Source organism: Seriola dumerili, unplaced genomic scaffold, assembly GCF_002260705.1.
Source record: "Seriola dumerili isolate Sdu_G_001 unplaced genomic scaffold, Sdu_1.0 BDQW01000108.1, whole genome shotgun sequence".
Taxonomy (NCBI): Eukaryota; Metazoa; Chordata; class Actinopteri; order Carangiformes; family Carangidae; genus Seriola; species Seriola dumerili.
This window is the reverse complement of record NW_019174363.1, coordinates 164,728-186,081: the sequence shown is the minus strand read 5'-3', so window position 1 is coordinate 186,081 and position 21,354 is coordinate 164,728. Positions and strand designations below refer to the sequence as shown.

The window sequence follows — 21,354 nt, the reverse complement described above, 5'->3', positions numbered from 1 at the left end:
GTCCAAATAGGCCGGTTTGAGGTTTGGGGCTTGGCCCAGGCAAAACGGTTGTGGAAGTAAGCACGGTCCCAAAGAGAAGAGGAAAGCTAGTTGCTGGAGCAGGTTTCGATAGACACGGAGGAAAATATTAAGGGGTGCAAAGGGCAAGTGGCCCAGCTGGAAGCAGGGGACAAGTGGTTGAATTTGGAAGTGTTAGATAAGAAAAAGCTTAGCTGGAAAGAGCTGTGGAGTATGGAGGAAAGTAGCTATTAGATCCTAACTTGAATAGGGGCAACATTATGATGTAATTGCACAACTCCCCAGAAACCTAAAACTCTGGGTAAAAGGAAGCCCCGTTATGTTCATTGTGTTCAGGTACTGCAACTTTAAAGTATATTTTTTGTCCAGGCTGTAAGGTTAGTCCCTGTCGCAATGGCGGTAATACTGTGTGGTGCATAACACAAGGTTTTAAAAAAGCTTAGCTGCAGGAAATTGAAGATTTTACGGAGGCAGGCAAATTTAGGAGGGCCTAAAAATAAAGAGAGTTTGCAATCGAAGTTTTGTCAAGAGGGAGAGAAAGGTTAGGTAAGGCAGCAAGGAGGCAAGGCAGCTTAGAGTGATCTTGTGATTGGAAATGCAGGTTAGATTAGGAGGGACAGCTTGTTGTTGCCAGAAAATAGCCAGTACAAAAGCGAAGGCTGACCATAGTCTGTGGTCTAGGGGTTAGAATGAGCGTATATTTTCATAGAGCTGACTGTTCTGGTGGAGGCTTCAGTTGTAGAAGCATATGAACAGGAAAAAGCTTAGGTATGTAAGTTGGGGCAGAAAGCAAAGCAAGCGGATGGAAAGTTAGGATTTGTCCAGTGGAAGTAGGGAATGTGAGAGGATTTGTAGCAAGGTCGGTTGTCTCTTTGTGCAGGGAGTTAGGAGAAAGTAGACAGAGTGGGGTGAGTAAATAGTAAAGGACATGTCTCGATGAGGCAGTAAGATCCAGTCAGTGGATTTGGATGAGAAGAAATAATGGTAGCTGGGGGGGGGGGGGGGGGGGATCTAGTCCTACACAACAGAACAGAACTGTTTAGGGGATTTTTTGTTTGCTGAATCTGCTAGTGTGTTTTGTCCGAGTTGAGGTAGCATAGGCAAGATAAAGGAGAAAATAGTCGTGGTGTGAGGAGCAGTGATGGCTGGCATTAGGGGAGTGACACTGGGTGATCACTGTCTTGCCTCCTGGAGGTGTCATGGGACCAACTAGACAAAACACTGGTGAAAGGAGGTTCCCACCTGATGACCCCAAAGACATGTTAGTTATCACTGCTCATTAGTCTGTATAGCTAAATTAATAGTTATCATAGGACTTAGGATGTTAAGCTTAGGGAGCTATTCACTGAGTGTGGTCCATTTTCTGTAGCACAAGATTCTTGTGTTTACCTTAAATTATGTGTACCTACAGTTTCTGGTTTTATTGCAGTTTTAAAACTCCCCTCAACTTTGTTATGGGCAAGAGCTTCAGAGCTCAGTTTAACATGGGCATCTATGGGAACTTTGGACAACCCTCTCTGCACTTTGGGGGATTTCCTCAAAAATTGTAAAAGATATCAGAATTAGACCAAAACTGGGTGATACAGGAGACAAATCTCTACAGTTTTGATATAAATATTGTCAATGAAGGTTGGAAACTGTGGGATTTAAAAGATTTTGTCAGATTTTTTTTGGAGGAAAATTTTCAGGGATGGCAGATAGACTGTGCAGTCCGATTAGCGAGTGGAGGTGTGCCTAAAGTAAGACAGCAGACATCACCGTAGATGCAATATCACAATCCTCTACACTGCCACACCGAGCGAGCAAGAGAGAGGGAGAGATATAGAGAAGTTAGTGCTAACTGCTAAGCTAAAGTAACTAGCAGACACGAACATCATGTAAACAACTGCTGAGTTAGTGAAAGTCGCTAAAAGGAGCAGAGATCTCTGAGTGCTGGAGCAGAAATAGTGTAAGTTTAAATGTAGAGCAGATAGTAAGACACTTTGATGAAGAAAACAGCAACATTAACTGTGTTCAGACAGAGCAGCAATAAACTCTACCAGTAACAGAAACTGACTGGAGATGAGATACCACACTAATATATTGTATACTCAGTTGGCTATTTATTGTTAAAGTAGTTAGACTTTTGTTGATTCAGTTAATCACTGTGGAGGATGTAGTGTATATTACATTATACAGAGGTGTGGGTTCCTTGGTAGTAGACAAATTTGTTCTGTTTCATAGAAAGTGTCTACCTAAGCACAGAGACTTAGAAAATTTGAATAGTGAGCCTCAAAGTGATGGGAGTACCTTCCACCTCTCCCATTGAGTGCAATACAAATTCAGGAGCTGATTTCCCAAGAAAAGCAGAAGTGACCCTTTTATGGAACTTGTTCCTGTGTCCACAGTTTTGGCTCTATAAACAGCAAAGCCTCATATTCAATGCACAAAAGTCTTGTGCCAGTCTTGGTCCACTTATGGTTCTGATAGGAGTTACTGATTTTTCAGAAATAGCTGTTGTTTGTGAGGCTCACTGAGCCAAAATCTCATTCAGCTGTCTTCCAGCTAGACACAGCTGTTCGAAACAGCTCGTTAAGAGACTCTTTGATCTCTGTGATGTTTATAAACACAACCACACACACACACACACACACACACACACACTACTAACGCAGTATGCAGGGATAAATGGACAAAGCTGCTTTTTATTGGCTAATTAGACTCATTAACTCTTACCCTTATGACTCTCAAGTATGAGAGCATCTTTTAGGCAAATCAGCACTGTGTATGTTTGTGTGCGTTCATGTCTTTCTATGATTTTGAAGACAATTTTTTTAAGAACCCATTTTTGTACACATATATGTACACACATATATTGACAGACACACAAACCATCTCCACCTTTGGATATTCAGCTTATAAAAAAAAAAATCATAATTTTGGCATCTAATTTTTCAAAGCACTGTACTTCAATTAATATGAGCTGCTTTTTAAACCATTCTAGCATTGTGGTGAGGTGATCTTTTCCATAGAACTTGAGGTTTTCCCTCCAACATCTGATTTTCAAACACAAGTTTCATCTTAAAAGCTGTTGTCTGCCTAGGTTTTCTTTTTTCCCTCCTCCTCCTGGTGGCCACAGTCGCCAGTGGAAACCAGTGTCTCAGCAGGTGCTACTGATAGTTACTGGGCAGAAATGGGCAAAGCTGATTCTGATTGGCTAATTAGACTCATTAAGTCTTAGCCTTTTAACTCAGGAATGAGAATTCTAACTCTAAGGTGAATCAACACAATGTATTTGCGTGTTCTTGTGTGTGCATGTTGATGTGTGGTTCTTTGCTTGTGAGGACTTGTGAGGACTATTTTGGTTAAAAACCATTATTGTGAGGTCATTTTGGCCAGTCCTGACAACAAGTGCTGTTTGACGATTAAGTTTGACAGTTCCCAAGACCATGTACACACATACATTGAAAGACACACAAACACCATCCCCACCATATGGATATTAACTGTGTCTCAACCTGGAAACACAAGCTTTTTGGAGGCTCTATGGTAGACAGCTGTACTGTACACACAATAATACACACATGCACATTGACAGACACAGACAAACACCATTTTACTTTGTTGATATTCACCTTCAAAATAGAGTGTCAACCAGGTAAAAAGAATTTACTGGAGGTTTGGCTGGGCAGCTCTATACACACACACACACACACACACACACACACACACACACACACACACACACACACACACACACACACACACACACATATTGACAGAAACACACAAACTACAATGTGGATTAACTTTCAATATAAAAGTCTCAACATGGTAAGGGGGAATTATTGGCTCCATTGTACAAAACAATTTATACTGCCAAACGCAGAAGCACAGACATTTAGGGACACACGCCATCTCGACATGGATACACTTTCAAAATAAGAGTCTCCAAAAGGTAAGAGGTAAGGGAGGTAGTAAAAGTCGATCTTAGCTATTGTGTAAATGGGGATATAGTGGTATAGCTTTATTGCAGATCAACTTCTGTTAGGGTATGTACTGTGTCCACATTTGCTATGGTTGTGGGGACAAATTTGGGTTTGAGACCATCAGTGTGATATTATTTTGGCCCGCATGACAGCTTCAAATGGCTTTTTGAGGGACACCTGCAGTGACCAAGGTCAGTGTCAGGATAAGTCTCCACCACATGAATGAAACTGAAAGTAATGTCCTATGTACAGATTGAAACGTAAGGAGTGAAGTACAGGCACCAAGCAGCAGGCAAATTCAAAGTTATTACTATTATAGTCAAAGAACTTAGCTTTAAGAATTGTTTATTATGTTGTTTGATTAGTTAACCACTTGTACTATAATTATCCACAGTTGTATTATTCCTGTCTGTCATTATTAGTGCCATTAGGTTTATATGTTGTTTCATTTAATGTTTTATGGTCATGGTGGAAGAAAGATGTGCAAGTTTTATAGGTAAACTCTAAAATTAAACAATTCAAAAGTTCTGTGGGAAATTATTCTCTCCTCCAAGTTGAAACAAAGGAGAAGACAGGTGATGCTCCTGAATTGTGTGCTGTGTATTTTAGTGTCCCCCCGAAAGTGGCGAGTTGGCTGGATGAAGGCAGGAGACTAGGTCAGCACATTTGTGGCCCAATCAGCAGAATGACATTTCTGTGTTTAATTCAATATATGTACAAATTTTTCACAAGATACATGGTTTTACTTTCTGGAGTTTTATCAAACCAATACCCTGTAAATGTAAAAAATGTGAACATCAAATGGACCCCCAAAGGCCCCAGGCAATGACGGCAGGAAAGCCCCACAACAAATAATGTTTTTATACGGACAGTGGTTAATGTTTCAACTATACCCAGAGGGGAAGGATCAACAAGATATATGAGGTGAAGAGAGTTTAACCCTTAGCCATTGTTTGTGTTTATGAACCCAGCCTCGGTTTTGCTGTATTTGCTTGCATATTACAGTAAAATCTCAAGGATTGCTCTGGACTCTGTCTACTGTTGTCTTTTTTCAGTTTTTAGAGTATTTGCTTAAGAGTTAGACATATTTTTCTTGAAAATAGTTAAAAGTTAAAATCTTGAGGTGACTCAGACGATTTACCGGCCCCTCTGAAGAAGATCCTCGACACATGTGCCAGCTCCCAGGGAATGAAACATTTGTGATCAATTCACACATTACTCTACGGCTCTTAGCAACCACTCTTAGCCATAGCTTTTAGCCATGGCTCTTAGCCATTTTGCACTTTCTCCTTTTTTGTTTGTCTGCGTCCTTTGTTCTTTCTTTGCCATGTGCTCCAAGTAACATTCTTTTTGTCTACATGTGCGACCTTTTATTTTTATAAGCCAAGTCAAAACCAACTGAACCAAAATAGCAGAAGTGCCTCATAGTAATTTTGTAACTTTTAATTATCATCACATTTTCCTTTTTGAAGATTAGAGTCTCCTCTAAGGTTATCCAGCCAAAGTGAGAGTTTATTTTGCATCAATCTGCAAGAGACTCTGGCAGATAACACATCTGCCCACGACCACCTGCATCCAGCTACAGCACAACTCACATTAGGCCAGTCTTAACATTCTGCTCATGACCTGGTTGATGAAGTATAACAATATTTAATCATCAAATCTATATGTAGACATAATGATCATTAGTTGTACAGCCATAGTGTATAGCCATAACATATTCTCTTCCAACATTGCCAACTCATTATTATTTTGATCTTGATGATTATTACACATTGCACTTACTCTCTAGATAGTAGTCTAGTTAATAAACGTCCTGTTGTGTTCTTTTGAAGTAGAGACTGGTGATCCATTGAATCAAGAAGTCACAGATTCTGATATAAGATTGATCACATTTATCAATGAAATCATTCATTGGTATTCTCCCCGAGGACTGGTGCCCCCTTATCAACAAGAGCAAATTTGAAATTGTGGTATTCATGCTAAACTGATAGTGGGGTGAAACTCTGACAGCCTTGAAGAGATGTTAATACCCAGAATTCTGCTACTACCAAAGGTGAGAGGTGAAAAAATGGTCTTGGCTTGCTGGTATATTTGCTGTTCTAAACCCCTGTGTCTGACTCCAAATCACCTACAGGTTGAAATATTTTGTTTACATAAACATATAACAGACAACATAAACATATAACAGACTCCTATGGTGAGGTAAAATCCTGAATGATTACCCACAGTCCAAAAATAAGCAGGATAGGCCACTGTAATGCCCTAACTGTAATGTTGAGTTTCATACTCAGGTCACTTGATTATAACTGAGATATCTCCATGACAACTGAACAATGACTAAGATACATAGTTTCTGCAGATTAAGCTAGTTAGTTAGTAAGTGAGTTAAGATTTTTCTTTTATCTACTGTTTCTAAGATCATGACTGAACTTTAATGCTCAACTTACCCAAGTAGTTTTAGTCAACAGACCCATAAGTAATGTTTCTGTCCATAAATATAAACAAATCATTTGATTGAAAACTGATCAATAAGCTAACAGCATCAAAGTAAATATGGTCTATGTTTGTTTGAACCAACAAATAACCTCAAAAGGCACTAAAAGATAAAACATCATATATCAGAAAGATATATTCTGTGGATGATGCTATTTTCTAGACGTGCTTGTGTAGTATAGTCAATTTTAAATCAATTGGGAAACTGATGATGGATAAAATAGCAAAACATGAATGTCTGTGTTTGGATAACCTAGCAAATCTAATAATTGACATATCAAATTACTTTATCATATTGAATAGTGAATCTCCTGTTCTACCACAGTGGTGGTAGGTCATTAGGCAATAGCTACTCTCAGACCTAAAGAGCTGCTTTTGATCATGTTTCATGCATCTACTCACCATCACTGTTTATACACTGCACTTGAGGGATCTGGGTTCCTGGTCCACACTCCTTTTCATTATCAGGGATACATGCCTCAAGTTTAATCACCAGCCAGTCATAGCAGCTGGGGTCTTCACACGGTATTGCTTCCACCAGGTGGGGGCAGTTCCCAGTCCAGCCCATTAGCTCATTGAAAATGTTCCTCTTCCTCAGTTTGAAGCCTGTCAGAGAACAAGAGAAACCAAATGAAGTAACTGAACAAAAACATACCCACACTAATTAACCACGGCACCCCCTCTGTGATCTGATGAGCAAAAACTTATGTATCTAATGTGAAACTGTAAGCACATTAATTTCTCTCCATGGTCACAATGTGCCTATCGTGATAATTGTGATATTGCATTTAACATGACATTAAATGCGTGACTTTAATGTGAAGTTCATTAAGCATGAAGTTGACAGGAATATAAAAAGTCATTATAGTTCTTAGAATTTTTATCATTACAAAAGCTTTTATCCAAAGTGACTAATGCATGGAGGAATCCATTAATTCACCTGGGGTTTGTTCTCTTGTATGTGTAATTTCTTCAGCTCAAGGGCATGGGATTCCATGACCTAGGTCCTGAGAAAGTGGTGTGTGTCTGTGTGTGTATGGTGGGGGTGGGGTGGGCCTAGCCAATGTCACTCACCCCTTAATCCATACTCCTGCTTGAGCCAGATAAGGCAGCAGAGCCCTGGAGTGCCTGCAGCATTCAGGTGGAGGTGGCAGAATCTCCCCTTTTCTATTACATTTTTTTTCTCTTTTCCCCTCAAAAAAGGCAGCTCAACAGAACATATACCACCTTGTGTGATATATGTGTGGTATAAAGAGGTTTATCTGAGAAGGGGGAGGGTTTGTATGAAAAAAAAATTGACTTGGCTTGCAGGGAATTCAATTCTATCAGGTATTACTCATTTACTATCTGTAGGGTGTATTATGAATGGTATGAGTGCAAGATAGCATTACAGTAGGGGTGGAACGATCTGTAAAGGCGTCCCAGCACCTTTGATTATTAAGTAAATAAATCTGATTGGTAGAGTCATATATAATAATGTCAATGTCATTGTTGCAGAGGAAATCATGCCCCACTTATCCAGGAACACATAAAGTTCAGCTCTAATTAGAATAATTAGATGACAGGCAGAATTGCTTTGACCAGCATGGAGACATGCACTCATGGTGTGAGCTGGGCTATTGCTTGCATGACAGTCAAACTGCCTATCAGGCATACTGGTATACTGTACACAAATCCATTTTTTTGTGTGTTTCTTTACTGGCCCTCTCTGTGTTCCCATCATTCAGGGTGCGAATGAGCTGCATGTGTGTGCTGAGCACTTACTAATCATAACCAAGTTCCAACTTTATGCTCAGTCAATGGTTGGTTTACTCTACAGTTATCAGTAAAATGACATTTAGGACACTTATACTAATTATCGAGAATTTGCATTGCATTGTTTTTTTTTCGAAGTCATCACTGACAGACAATGTTTTCCATCTATATGCAAATAATGCAACAATTTCATGATGGGACTGTAGCAGAAAGGCGGCACGGTGGTGCAGTGGTTAACGCTGTCGCCTCACAGCAAGAAGGTTCCGGGTTCGAGTCCCGGCTTGGGCGCCGGGTCTTTCTGTGTGGAGTTTGCATGTTCTCCCCGTGCTTGTGTGGGTTCTCTCCGGGTACTCCGGCTTCCTCCCACAGTCCAAAGACATGCAAATGGGGACTAGGCTAATTGGTTACTCCAAAATTGACCATAGAGTATGAATGTGAGAGTGAATGGTTGTTTGTCTCTGTGTGCCCTGCGATGGACTGGCGACCTGTCCAGGGTGTACCCCGCCTGTCGGCCGAAAGGATGCTGGGATAGGCTCCAGCCCCCCCGCGACCCTACTAGAGGATAAGCGGTAGAAAATGGATGGATGGATGGACTGTAGCAGAAAGTAGTGTCCATGTCACACTCACATAAATTGTGGAGCATAATGTAGTTGACTAGTAAATAGTAAATAGGAAGTGATTTCTTACACTTTTTTTTGTTTTGTTGTTTGTTGTTTTCTTTTACTTTATTTTACCAGGACATCCGTTTTTAATCAAGGTAGGATAAAAGCTGACATCCAAACATATGGAATTCCATTTGATAAAGAAAAATGAAAAATATATGTTGAAGGAGGTACAATAAAATTGCACCATATATAAAAAGTAAGATTCAAATTCATCAGGGCCTGGTGACTCATAACATGCAAATTCTTGAGCACTTCAAAAGGCTGATCAATAGTTACCAGGTGGTCACAATATGTAGTATTACAGTTTGCAATAGGATCGTCAGTAGTCTCAAGCAGATCAGAAGATGCAATGAAAGGCTCATTGAAGCAATAAAGCATTGTGGTTTTATCTACATCATTTTCAAAACTAATAATGCTCAGTGGGAGCTCAGAACAAGGCTTGTTACTTTTTTTGTAAGTGCAACAGCTTATCAATTATTGGCATTGGAAATTGTATTAAATAATAACTTTAATATTAAAGTTCCCCAGGGCACCACCCTAAGAAGGGAAATGATTGACTGTTTTAGTCTTAAAACACACTATCAAGTTGGAACTCTGATTAATAATTAACTTAAAAACCACAACCAAAATGAACATATTAGTAGTTTGGAGTACTGCAGAGTAAAGGAAGGCAACATGGGCAACATTCTGAGCGCGGTGGTCTAGGGTTCTGATAACCCTTAGCCTGTGCTCCAGTGGGTGGTGAGAATTAAATAGTAAATATTGATCTGTGTGTAACAGTTTTCGGTATACTTTATTGATGAGGCTTCTTTCATCCACAGTCCAAGAAGGCCAGACGATTTTCTCTGACGTCCTCCAGAGTGAACTTGATGCTGCTGTCCACTGCATTGATGTGTTCTGTGAAGGCTTCCACCTCCTGTGTTTTGATTTTGACCCAGGTGTCATCCACGTACCTAACCCAGTGGCTGGGAGCAATTTCTGCACAGGACATCAGGGCTTTAAGTAACTGTTGGAGAAGCTGATGGTAGGGTGCTGTCCTGTAGCAGTCATTTCACAGTCTTTACGTCTTAAGAGGTGGAATGCATGTAAAAAGTGGGATGCCATGGTTTTATCTGAGTCCAGTTTTATTTTTCTGACCTTGTTCTGACCATTGTTAAGATACATAGAGTAGAAGTTCCAGCCATCCCTTTCATGTGAGTCGCTTCATTAAGGCAGAGTCAATGTGAAGTAGCCATGGCAGATGCTGCTGTTTAGGGTATACTTAGGGGCTGAAGCAGCAACTGTGTCATCCCTGCTGATGAACTAGCATGGCCTGTGACAACAGCTGACAAATAGGAAGAGAAGATGACAATGCTTTTGCTCCCTCTCCAATCTTATACCCTCCTCTAGTGTTCTCACAAGGCCAGGATTTTGATTTGATACCACAACTTCTCTCTCTCTCCTCGTGCATTTATATCACACTACTGCATGTCATTAACTTTGTGTCTTCCCTATACTGTAGTTTGTGCTCAGTCCTCTCTCTCCCTGTCCAGTCACCCACCTTCAGTTTGTCGGCGATTTCTTCCTGTAAAAGGGAGTTTTTCATCTCCACTGTCACCATGTGGGAGCTCCTGGGTTTCTTTCCATAAATTGGAAAGTCTCTGGTCTTTTCTTTACTCTTTTTTGTTTATTTGTTATATTCTGTATCCAAGTAAACCTGCTTGCAGAAAAGGTGAAATTGTGAAGCTGATTTTGTACAGAACATTTTGAACTTAGAACATAAAAGATTATTTTGGTTCTCATGTTGTATGAAATCACACTTGTATTTGTGCTTACACCAAGTTTCAAAAGTCTGAGATACCTAAAGAACTCCTTTTACTACGTTAGGACCAGTGGCATTATAATTTTCAAAGAGTGCTCTTACCTTTCTTGGCTGCCTGGTCTTGACAGGTTTCATAGGTGCAGGGTCCCCAGGCGCTCCATGAAGACACCTCACAATCTACAGGACATCTAATATGGCAGAGCTGGGTGGTGTTCGGGGGGGCACCCATACACAGATCACTGTCCACTGGTCGCAATGCTATGGAGAGACAGACAGGATCAATGGCACACTGAAGGATTGATGATCTAATGAAAAGCGTTTTCATCAGCAAAACTGTGACTAAATACACTGAAAAGAAAAACTAGGGACATTAAACATATTAAAACCCACAACTTGATGTCCACACCATCTTCCACAGTTTTTATTTCAGACTTGTGGTATCACGTTATAATGTTGCCATTCTGAACCTTCAGAACAACATTGTTATTTTCTGATTTCTACACTTGCCTTCTACTTCATGAATCATTTCTGTCACACCCCACTGTGGCTGGCAAAGCTGTCTAAAAAGTCTAAGGGCTGCAATGTGACTAGCTAGGAAGACAATGATTACTCAGCATTCGTCCACATCACCCTTACCTTTTACACACTTTGTGCTGCCTCATTATTAACAATGTGTTTGGGTATGATTCCATTTGCAATGCATACCCAGCACTTTGCAATGCTCTTCATGATACATATTTAAAACTCTATTTTAACAGCATTCTATCATCATGGACCTTAAGGAATTGACTCTGTAAAATATAAGAGTATCAGTTCTTAATTATGTATTCTAAAGACGGAAAATGTATTTCATATTAAGAAGCAGCTGAAAAATTCAAGGCATTTACAAGATATCTGTTAAGTATGGGAATATAATTTATTTACTTAACCCTAAACCGTCTATTCAAGTACTCATAAATCAAGCTATGCTTTGTGTGGCTAGACTTAGGCACCTTGCCTGGTTTGGCCACTGAGTTATGGGTGTATTGGAAATGATTATATTAATTAAATTATCAGCCAAACATTCTAACTAGCAATAAGGTACCACTGGAAGGTATGATTAGATGATATAGATAGAAATATAGATAGAAAATATGCCACTGTGCAAATAGGTGTTGAATAAAAACCATCTAAATGACCAGTTGATGGCTTTAATTCCAACATGCCCATGTGTTATCACACTACCAGTCAGACATTTCTTCTAAAAAGCTTCTTATCTACATTATCAATGATCATGTTTTGGAGGATAATAGCTTCCTACCTTGTCCAGTTTGAGCTGAACTCTCCACAACCACAACAAAGGCTAATTAATGGAAGTCTCCACACAGACGGACCTTGCTCAGGTAATTGTGCCAGATGGCCTTCCCTTCCCTGCTGCACTTTTCATCCACCAAATCAATAACCTCAGAGGCTCCTGCCCTGTATTGCCACATGCCAAATGCCATCAATAACTTTGCTCCCAGTTCCTTTCCAGCTGAGGATTCAAGGCTTTACAGTGGCACATCCGTTTTATAGTATGTCACTGTTTGCTCCTCAAAATGGAATCTTTGGTATGGTATGGTATTTATTGGAACCAGTGCAGGAAAACAGCTGATACAACTTACATACATGCTAAAAGTAACAGTTTTACATAACTTTAAATCTCAGAATTTCAGATATATGGGATGATAGTAGCTCCCAGTAGTCAGAATGCGAACGATCTGTGTTGAGAGTTTTTATTGCCATACTATCCCGGTCAGGAATTTCCCCTAGGGGATAAATAATCCCCTAGGGGATAAATAAAGTATCTATCTATCTATCTATCTATCTATCTATCTATCTATCTATCTATCTATCTATCTATCTATCCTTGAAAGCAAATGATGAAATTATATCAGCCAATTAATACAGTTAGCTTCTCTGAGTGGTCAAAGGAGGCAAATGAGGAGCAGCACTAGTGCAGGTGCCGTTTCAGCATGAGGAATTTATTCTTACATAGCACAGAGTGTGCACAATTGCTGCCTGGCAAATACCATTCACCGACACTTCAACACAGATATCCACACACATAAATGTTTACAAAAACTCTTATCAAAAAATATAAACTTTCTAAATATTTACACACCCAAATTACCTAGAAATTAGTCTAGTAATAATATCAACTATAAATCTAGTAATGGCAACTATCTAAGATGATTTAAAAAAATATACTTGCCTTAAAACAGGAAGGAGATTTATGTAAACTTTAGCTAATTTGATTCATCAGTTGGCAAAACTAGAATTTCACTATTTCCCTTTTCTAGTCCCACTTTAATGCAACCTCCAAAGGTGTTTATAAGACAAAATCAATCAGCTCTATCAGCAGTGCAATGCCCACCAAATAAAACCTCTACTCTAAGACAGGAATGAAGGAATTAGATATAGCCAACACAGAAACAGATGAAAGAAGGTAGCAAGAAATTTTGCAATGTATGTGGTATGGATAAAGGCTTTCATTTCCATCATGGCAGGTCCAAGTTAAAGTGTAGTTAAAATTTTGCATGCCATTATAACACAAAACCTTTCAGACAACAAAGACAGGTGCAGGGTGCTTCTCATCATTTATAACACCCATTCCACTTTTCTTTCTTATCAGTTTTCTCCGTCAGCCACCATTCTTTGTTAATCACACCATAAAGCCATAATACCTTCATGGATGTGTCCCTGCTTCCATCCTAAAAACACTTTCCATAACAATTACTGTATTAAAATGCAGACAGGGGCAGCTTGGCTGGAAGTGACAATATATGTAAATGGCAATGGTAGAGAGTGTGAGTCTCACTGCTGTTAACAAAATTGGCAGTGTGGAATCTTGACACTGAAATATGAAAGCGTGTGGGTGGTTGTGAGCATCTGATCTGAATAATTTCTACTAGCAGATGCCAGTTCAGCATCCCCAGCCAGATGGACTGAAACCATCAGTGCTGGATAAGCATGTAACCAGGCAACTTCCAGCCTCTATGTGCTCAGTAATGACACCAATTTACATGAAAGCTCATATTTCATCTGCTATCATCTCTGTGTGGCTTATACACATTCAATCATATTCATATTCATATAGCTCAGTCCCAGATTTAATATGGGTGGGGTGGGGGGGCTTTAATCCTCCCCTGTGGTTCACACATGGCTGGTCAAGAAGAGGGAGGATATCAGTGTGTTTGCAGAGTTGGAGAAGAACACATGACTTTGGTGTGTGTGTGAGACTTAAGCCTAAACAGATGATTTGGAAGCTCATAAACAGCTTTTATTGTCTTTTATTGTAATCTCAGAGATGGGATATGAAACAGTTTTCAACCAAACTATGTCAAAACATAGCTCAACATTCTTTGCTTTCTGTCCCCAAGATGTTTCTACTTGCACCCCTTCCATTCCTTGCTGTTGTTATTTGAGCCAATAACAGCCCTTTATAGACCCTGATAATGATTTCTATGTAATTACAAAGTGGAATTGAAAGGACTGCAACTGAGCATGGACTTGTAAAGTATCCCAGTATTCTACCACAAAGCAGATGTTTTCCTGCCAAATCTAATAAAATTTAGTGACAAGTATAAGAGCCTGCCATTCTTCTCCGTCATCATCTTTGCTTATAGTATTTATAGACTCACAGGAATTTATATACTAAAGGTTTTGCCAAATATGTTTTTGCAAATATGTAATTGCTGTTTGGTTTTAGTTCACTGGAAAAACCTTTTAAAGCCTGGAAAATACTAAAGCTCTGTACACCTTCCATCCATCATCTCCCTATGACTTCTCAAGACTTTTGAGACAGAGACTGGAGTTTATGTCCAAAGTCCCACATGTGGTTAGATTTCGGCTTCTATTCTGTTTGGTATTTAAAATGTAAGTATGTCCTTATTTGGCTAAACCACAACAGCGGGGCCACCCTTATAATTTGAAATGTCGCTGACTGTCTGGCTAAATGACTGGCTGACTGACTGCTGATCATACCATCACTTGTTTACAGCTCATCACATTGTCTCTAGATTTAGAGACTCTTTTTTGAACAGACTGGGTATAAATCTGGTTCAGGTCTGGACCATGTATGGATGCCAACTGGGGTCTTGGGGCCACGCCTCTTGTAACAGGCAGTCTACTGAGCTGCTTTTGTTTCCCAGGTGCTCAGGAACTGCAAGGAAGAGAAAGTGCACTTCCAATACACTGAACCTCACCAGCAATACAGCAAATAAACTTGTATCAGTATTACTAAAGGAAGCAGAGGAATAACCAAACATAAGACACACCGGGTGTAACAGAGTTAGAAATAGCCTCTATGTTGAATTTCTACAGAATTGACGTGACTGTCATATTTATGTTACTTTGTCACCACCTAGTGGTGTCATAGCGCAACTGTAGTGGTAGGGCTCCTAGCTGGCCACTGTACGTACCTCAGCAAAGGAAAATTCTGGAGCTGAAGGTGGGTGCATGTGTGTAATGCACACCAAGTAGGCACTGTTAAATATGAGTTTGATGATATTGTTACATCAAAGGTTGTTAATGGTAAATTCATGCAATGATGTGTTTTGAATAAAACCAAAGCTAAAATGCTGTATAAAAGACATAAAAATGCATTTAATTTATTGTTAAAATGTTATTAAAATGTTTTTGGTATTTCTATTGTAGACAAAACAATGCTTTTAATATTTAGTACTCAAACAAAAATATATTTTCCACTATACGATCGCTTATTGGCTAAAAATATGATAAAAAGTTATGATTTCAAGATGTAATATTTAAACACTGTCAAAAAGGAAAATTCTCTGGAGCTGAAGATTCATGTGCTGCACTCTGTTTACATGCTGAGCTAATGCTAGCTAGCTTACCATGTGTCAGCTGCCTCACTGAGCTAATGCTAGCTAGTTTACCATGTGTCAGCTGCCTCGATAATACTCAGGTTATAGCCGATGATCTTTTCTTTTTGTGTTGTGCAGATATGAGTCCTATGCAGTTGCATTATATAGTACTAATGACTGTGTGTTGTTGATTGATTTGTTGTTGATTTTTTCAGCAGAAAAAAAAGGAGAACCAGATTGAGAGCAACGCCTGTGTGATCGTGGCATCCTTCCTGTACCATACACACCAGAGATACCGAGACACATCCTCCATAGTCCAGCAGATAGACACAACCAGTTACATGAGCAGAGAGAGCAGGAGAGAGGGAGGGAGAGAGAGAAGTCCTTGGTAACTACTAAAGAAACTAGCAGATCTGAATAACATGTTAACAGAAACACCAGCAACTGGAATGAGACAATAATCTTACTGCAGCACAGCAATAAAAGCCCTGTTAAGAAAAAAATTTGAAAAGGTTACAGAAAGTGTTGACTTTGTATTTTCGGGTAATGCAGTAACTTTAAAATGACAGACAGGAATGACTGAAAACGAGGCTTAGTTCTAAAATACTGCTCTGATCAACTCTACCTATCAAACAGAGGGAGTTATACATAAAGAGCTGCCTCTAATAAAAGTCTATTACATTCTGGAGTTGAAGTAAATAAAGGCTAAACTATTGAGGATCCCAGACGGAGGCTGTGCTCTGTGTGAGAGACAAAATAAGAGAGATTATCTGTTTTGGGGCCCGGTGGCCCGCCTGGTGGAGTGCGTGTCATTTGGGCTTAGTCTTTGGCCCAGGTTCGAGTCCAGCCTTTGGCCTTTTGCTGCGTGTCATCTCTCTCTCTCTCTCTCTCTCTCTCTCTCTCTCTCTCTCTCTCGCTCTCTCTCTCCCACTATGACAGTAATAAAGGCAATAGCCTGAAAAAATAACTTGAAAAAAGAAACATAGTCTGTCTCTTTTAACTTTCTCCCTGAGTGATCATAAATATAGCTGAAATCACAGCTCAGTCTTTGTCTTTCAGTTATGTGTTTGGTTATAAAATCAGGATTTGACCATAGGCCGTCCAGACATATACTAGGCTTTGACTTAGTCTTGTTTGCTTCAAGTCAGTGTTGACTTTTTAATATTTAAACATGACCATCTTACTTAACCATAGCCAAACAGAACCAGAAAAACTAGAATTACACTTTGAATGTCAAAGAGAAATATATTTGTAGGAAACCAAATGAAAATCATTTGTTATTACATTCATATACAACATAATCTGTGTGAAGTTGTGGTTCTTCCAAAATGTATTGCTGTTGGGTTATAATTATGGTAATGCAGTAAAAATCATGTGGTCATTTATTGACATTAAAAATCTACATGTGGTGCATGCTGCATGGTACTACATAAAGCTGAAATTATCATCCCAACAAAAAAAAACTTTGTTTTCTCATGATCACATGCTAATTATTCAAAATGATATATATATGTGGTAGATTCAGTGCTGCTTTCTAATAACACACCCTTTGTAAAGGGTTTATAAGTTGTCACTAATCGCTTCCTCAATTGTTTATATTACCAGGAAAAGGGAGGGCAGCTTAAAGCAACAAAGTTAGAAGTGCAAAAGTATTTAAGAAACACGTATTCAGACTTGGAGCAGAATAAAGTAGTAGGCCTCCCATCTGACATGCCACCATTAGGACAGATAGTTCATGAGATGGATGTTAGACCACCCAGGTGGAAGGAGGTTGAGGAGGTAGTCAGGCTTGCAAAGGCTTCTTCGGCCCCAGGGCCAAATGGAGTCCCCTACCGGGTTTATAAAAGCGCACCTGATATCCTAAAGTTTCTGTGGAGGCAATTAAGAATAGTTTGGGAGAAACAGGTTATTCCTAGAGCATGGCGTAGGGCAGGAGGTATTTTTATTCCTAAGGAGAAGGAATCCTCAGACCTGAGTCAGTTTCACATGATCTCGCTACTTAATGTGGAGGGGAAGATCTTCTTTAGCATAGTCGCACGGAGATTAGCTAGTTATTTAGAAAGGAATAGCCTAATAGATACTGCAATACAGAAGGTAGGTATACCAGGTTTTGCAGGGTGTATAGAGCACACTAGCATGATTTGGCATCAGATTCAGGCAGCAAAGACAGAGAAAAGAGCCTTGCACGTCATATTTTTGGATCTAGCAAATGCGTTTGGTTCAGTGCCACATAGCCTTATTTGAGAGGCGTTTGATTATTTTAGAGTGCCTGGAGTAGTGGTTAATTTAGTAAGGTCGTATTTCCAAGACATTAAACTATGCGTAAGTACAGCAGGCTTTACGAATTTTTGGATCTAGCAAATGCGTTTGGTTCAGTGCCACATAGCCTTATTTGAGAGGCGTTTGATTATTTTAGAGTGCCTGGAGTAGTGGTTAATTTAGTAAGGTCGTATTTCCAAGACATTAAACTATGCGTAAGTACAGCAGGCTTTACGACAGGGTGGCAGAGGCTAGAAATAGGCATTATGGCAGGGTGCACGATTTCTCCATTGGCATTCACAATGGCGATGGAGGTAATCATTAGAGCTTCTAAGTGGGTTGTAGGTGGAGAGAGGCGGCAGGATGGGATGCGCCTTACACCAATTAGGGCCTACATGGATGACATGACGTTGATAACTACAACGGTGCCATGTATGAAAAGAGTACTTGAGAGACTTAATAAAAACTTAAAGTGGGCTAGTATGAAAATTAAGCCTAGTAAGTCTAGAAGTATCTCATTAAGTAGAGGGAAGCTAAGTGATAGGAAGTTTGTAATAGACGAAGAGGAAATTCCAATAATTAGGGAAAAATCAGTAAAGAGTCTAGGTAGGTGGTACAAGGCAGACTTGAAGGACGGAGAACAGGTAGTGCAGTTTCGGAAAGATGTTGCCGAGGGACTGGATAGAATAGATAAATCAGGGCTTCCAGGAAAATTGAAGTTGTGGTGTTTGCAGTTCGGATTATTTCCCAGACTGATGTGGCCAATGTCTGTTTATGAGATTCCATTATCTGCTGCAGAAAAAATGGAAAGATTAGTTAGCTTTTACATTAGGAAGTGGCTAGGTGTTCCTAGATGCTTAAGTACGGTGGCACTGTATGGGAAAGGCATACTTCAGCTCCCAGTAACTAGTCTAGTGGAGGAGTTTAAATGTACTAAGGTTAGGACAGAGCTCCTGTTATCTGGGAGTAAAGATGTGGTAGTCAGTAAGGTGGTTCCAAACCCAATCAAGGGGAGAAAGTGGAATCCAAGAATGGCAGTGCAGGAGGCAGAAGCAACGCTCAGGCATACAGAGATTGTGGGTAATGTCCAAATAGGCCGGGGAGGCTTGGGGCTTGGCCCAGGCAAACCGGTGTGGAGTAGAGCAGGTCCCAAGGAAAAGAGAAAGCTAGTGGTGGAACAGGTTCGTAGACAGGAGGAGATATTAAGGGGTGCAAAGGCAGTGGCTCAGGCTAAGCAGGGACAGTGGTTAAATTGGGAAGGTGTAGATAAGAAAAAGCTTAGCTGGAAAGAGCTGTGGAGTATGGAGGAAAGTAGCATTAGATTCTTGATAGGGGCAACATATGATGTATTGCCAACTCCCCAGAACCTAAAACTCTGGGTAAATGGAGACCCGCTATGTGCATTGTGTTCAGGTACTGCAACTCTAAAGCACATTTTGTCAGGCTGTAAGGTTAGTCTGTCGCAAGGCCGGTACACGTGGCGACATAACCAGGTTTTAAAAAGCTTAGCTGCAGGAATAGAAGACCTACGGAGGCAGGCAAATTTAGGAGGGTCTAAAACAAAGAGAGTTGCAATAAAGTTTGTTCAAGAGGGAGAGAAAGTTGGTAAGACAGCAAGGAGGCAAGGCAGCTTAGAGGATGCTTGTGATTGGGAAATGCAGGTAGATTTAGGAGGAAAGCTTGTTGTTCCCCAGGAAATAGCCAGTACAAAGTTAAGGCCTGACATAGTCTTGTGGTCTAGGAGTAGAATGAAAGTATATTTCATAGAGCTGACTGTTCCATGGGAGGCTTCAGTTGAAGAAGCATATGAAAGGAAAAAGCTCAGGTATGCAGAGTTAGGGGCAGAAGCAGAGCAGCGAGGATGGAAAGTTAGGATTTGTCCAGTAGAAGTAGGATGTAGAGGATTTGTAGCAAGGTCTGTTGTCTCTTTGGTAAGGGAGCTAGGAGCAAGTGGACAGAGTGTGAGGAAAATAGTAAAAGACATGTCAGATGAGGCAGCAAGATCCAGTCAGTGGATTTGGATTAGAAGAAGTAATGGTAGCTGGGGGCCCAGCAGGGGGAGCACTTAGGATAGACAGACTCTTAGGAGAAGCAAGGAAGAAAATCCAGGAAGAGGAAGTGTTTTTAAGTGGAGGGTGTGGCCTGTGTGAGCCTCTTTGAGACCATGCGGTTAGTTCAGGTGAGTTGGTTTGTTTGTATTGCTCTGAATTGGTCTGTAGTGTGTCTCTGACTGTCTAGGCGAGTTTGTTTGTTTTAGGTGAGTTGTTGGAGAGTGGGGGAGTAGGGGGAGGTAGAGCACAGCCTAACCCGGCGGGGGAGAGCTAGCCCAAACAGGCACCTCTCCCTGACTCTACCTCCCTCATTCAAAATGGCCGCCATTTTCTCCAACTGGTTAGGGGAGTTTGTTTGCTGAATCTGCTGGTGTGTTTTGTCCTAGATGATAATGTTGTGTGTGGTAGCATAGGCAAGGTAAAGGAGAAAATAGTTGTGGTGTGAGGAGCAGTGATGGCTGGCATTAGGGAGTGACTATGGGACGCCAGTGATCACTGTCTAGCCTCCTGGAGGTGTCGTGGGACCAACTAGACGAAACACTGGTGAAAGGAGTTTCCCACCTGATGACCCCAAAGACATGTTAGTTATCACTGCTCATTAGTCTGTGTAGCTGAATTAATAGTTATCATAGGGCTTAGGGAGTTATTCACTGAGTCTGGTCAGTTTTTACAGCACAAGCTTCTTGTGTTTATCCTAATAAAAAAGTTTTATTAGTCATTTACTATTTCTCTTATGTGTATGATAAGCCATTGGTAAGAATAATTTGTGGGTTGCCTCACAAAAATGTTAGTAAGTCATTATAGTCACAGGTTTCTCACTATTGCTACCATTAATAATAATGGAGTGTGATGTGATGTGGTACTGCCAGAGTTATCTTTATAATGCCACTCACAATCAAATCAATCATTTTAGCCAATACTCAATCGATTAATAGTATGCCTGTGCTGTGTGCTCATAACTCAAAATGCAACACGAGTACTGAGTAGAATGGGAGGCGGAGCCTTCAGCTATCAAGTTCTTCCTTGATGGAACTAGCTCCCAGTCTGGGTTCAGGAGGCAGAACACCCTCTCAACAATTAAGATTAGGCTTCAAACTGTCCCCTTTGATAAAGTTTATAGTTATAGAGCTGACTCAGGTGAGCCCCAAACCATCCCCTTATGTTGCTATAGGCCTAGACTGCTGGGGGAACTCACATGATGCACTGAGCACTCTCTCTGTATTGAATCAGTATATTGTGTTGTTCTGTGATGTATTTGGCTCCATCTACTGGTGGCTTCAAACAGCAGGAATCAGGAAAGTGAGATCACAGTAAACATTGAGAGTAACAGGAAGTAGGGATCAGGAAATCTTTTTCTCATCATGTGCTCAGAGTGAGCATCATAGTTTAGCAATCTGCTTCATCTTATGCTTTAAAGTCCACTGAATAGTCTTCATCTGTAAGTTTTCCTCTGCTTACAGTTATATTAGCATGTTTATGTCACTAGTTGATGGG

At 40.3% G+C, this 21,354-nt stretch overlaps 1 protein-coding gene across 1 annotated transcript in view; it reads right to left on the bottom strand.

Annotated features, from left to right (window-relative positions):
• The window catches only part of LOC111222791 (thrombospondin type-1 domain-containing protein 7A-like), a 227,496-nt gene that overhangs the window by 100,800 nt on the left and 105,342 nt on the right, over window positions 1-21,354 (bottom strand). The window contains exons 6-7 of the mRNA XM_022746644.1: window positions 10,806-10,961; window positions 6,885-7,088 (exon numbers count right to left, since the gene is read on the bottom strand). Of these exons, the coding sequence (XP_022602365.1) occupies window positions 6,885-7,088; window positions 10,806-10,961 (360 nt within the window). The remainder of the gene's footprint in view (window positions 1-6,884; window positions 7,089-10,805; window positions 10,962-21,354) is intronic.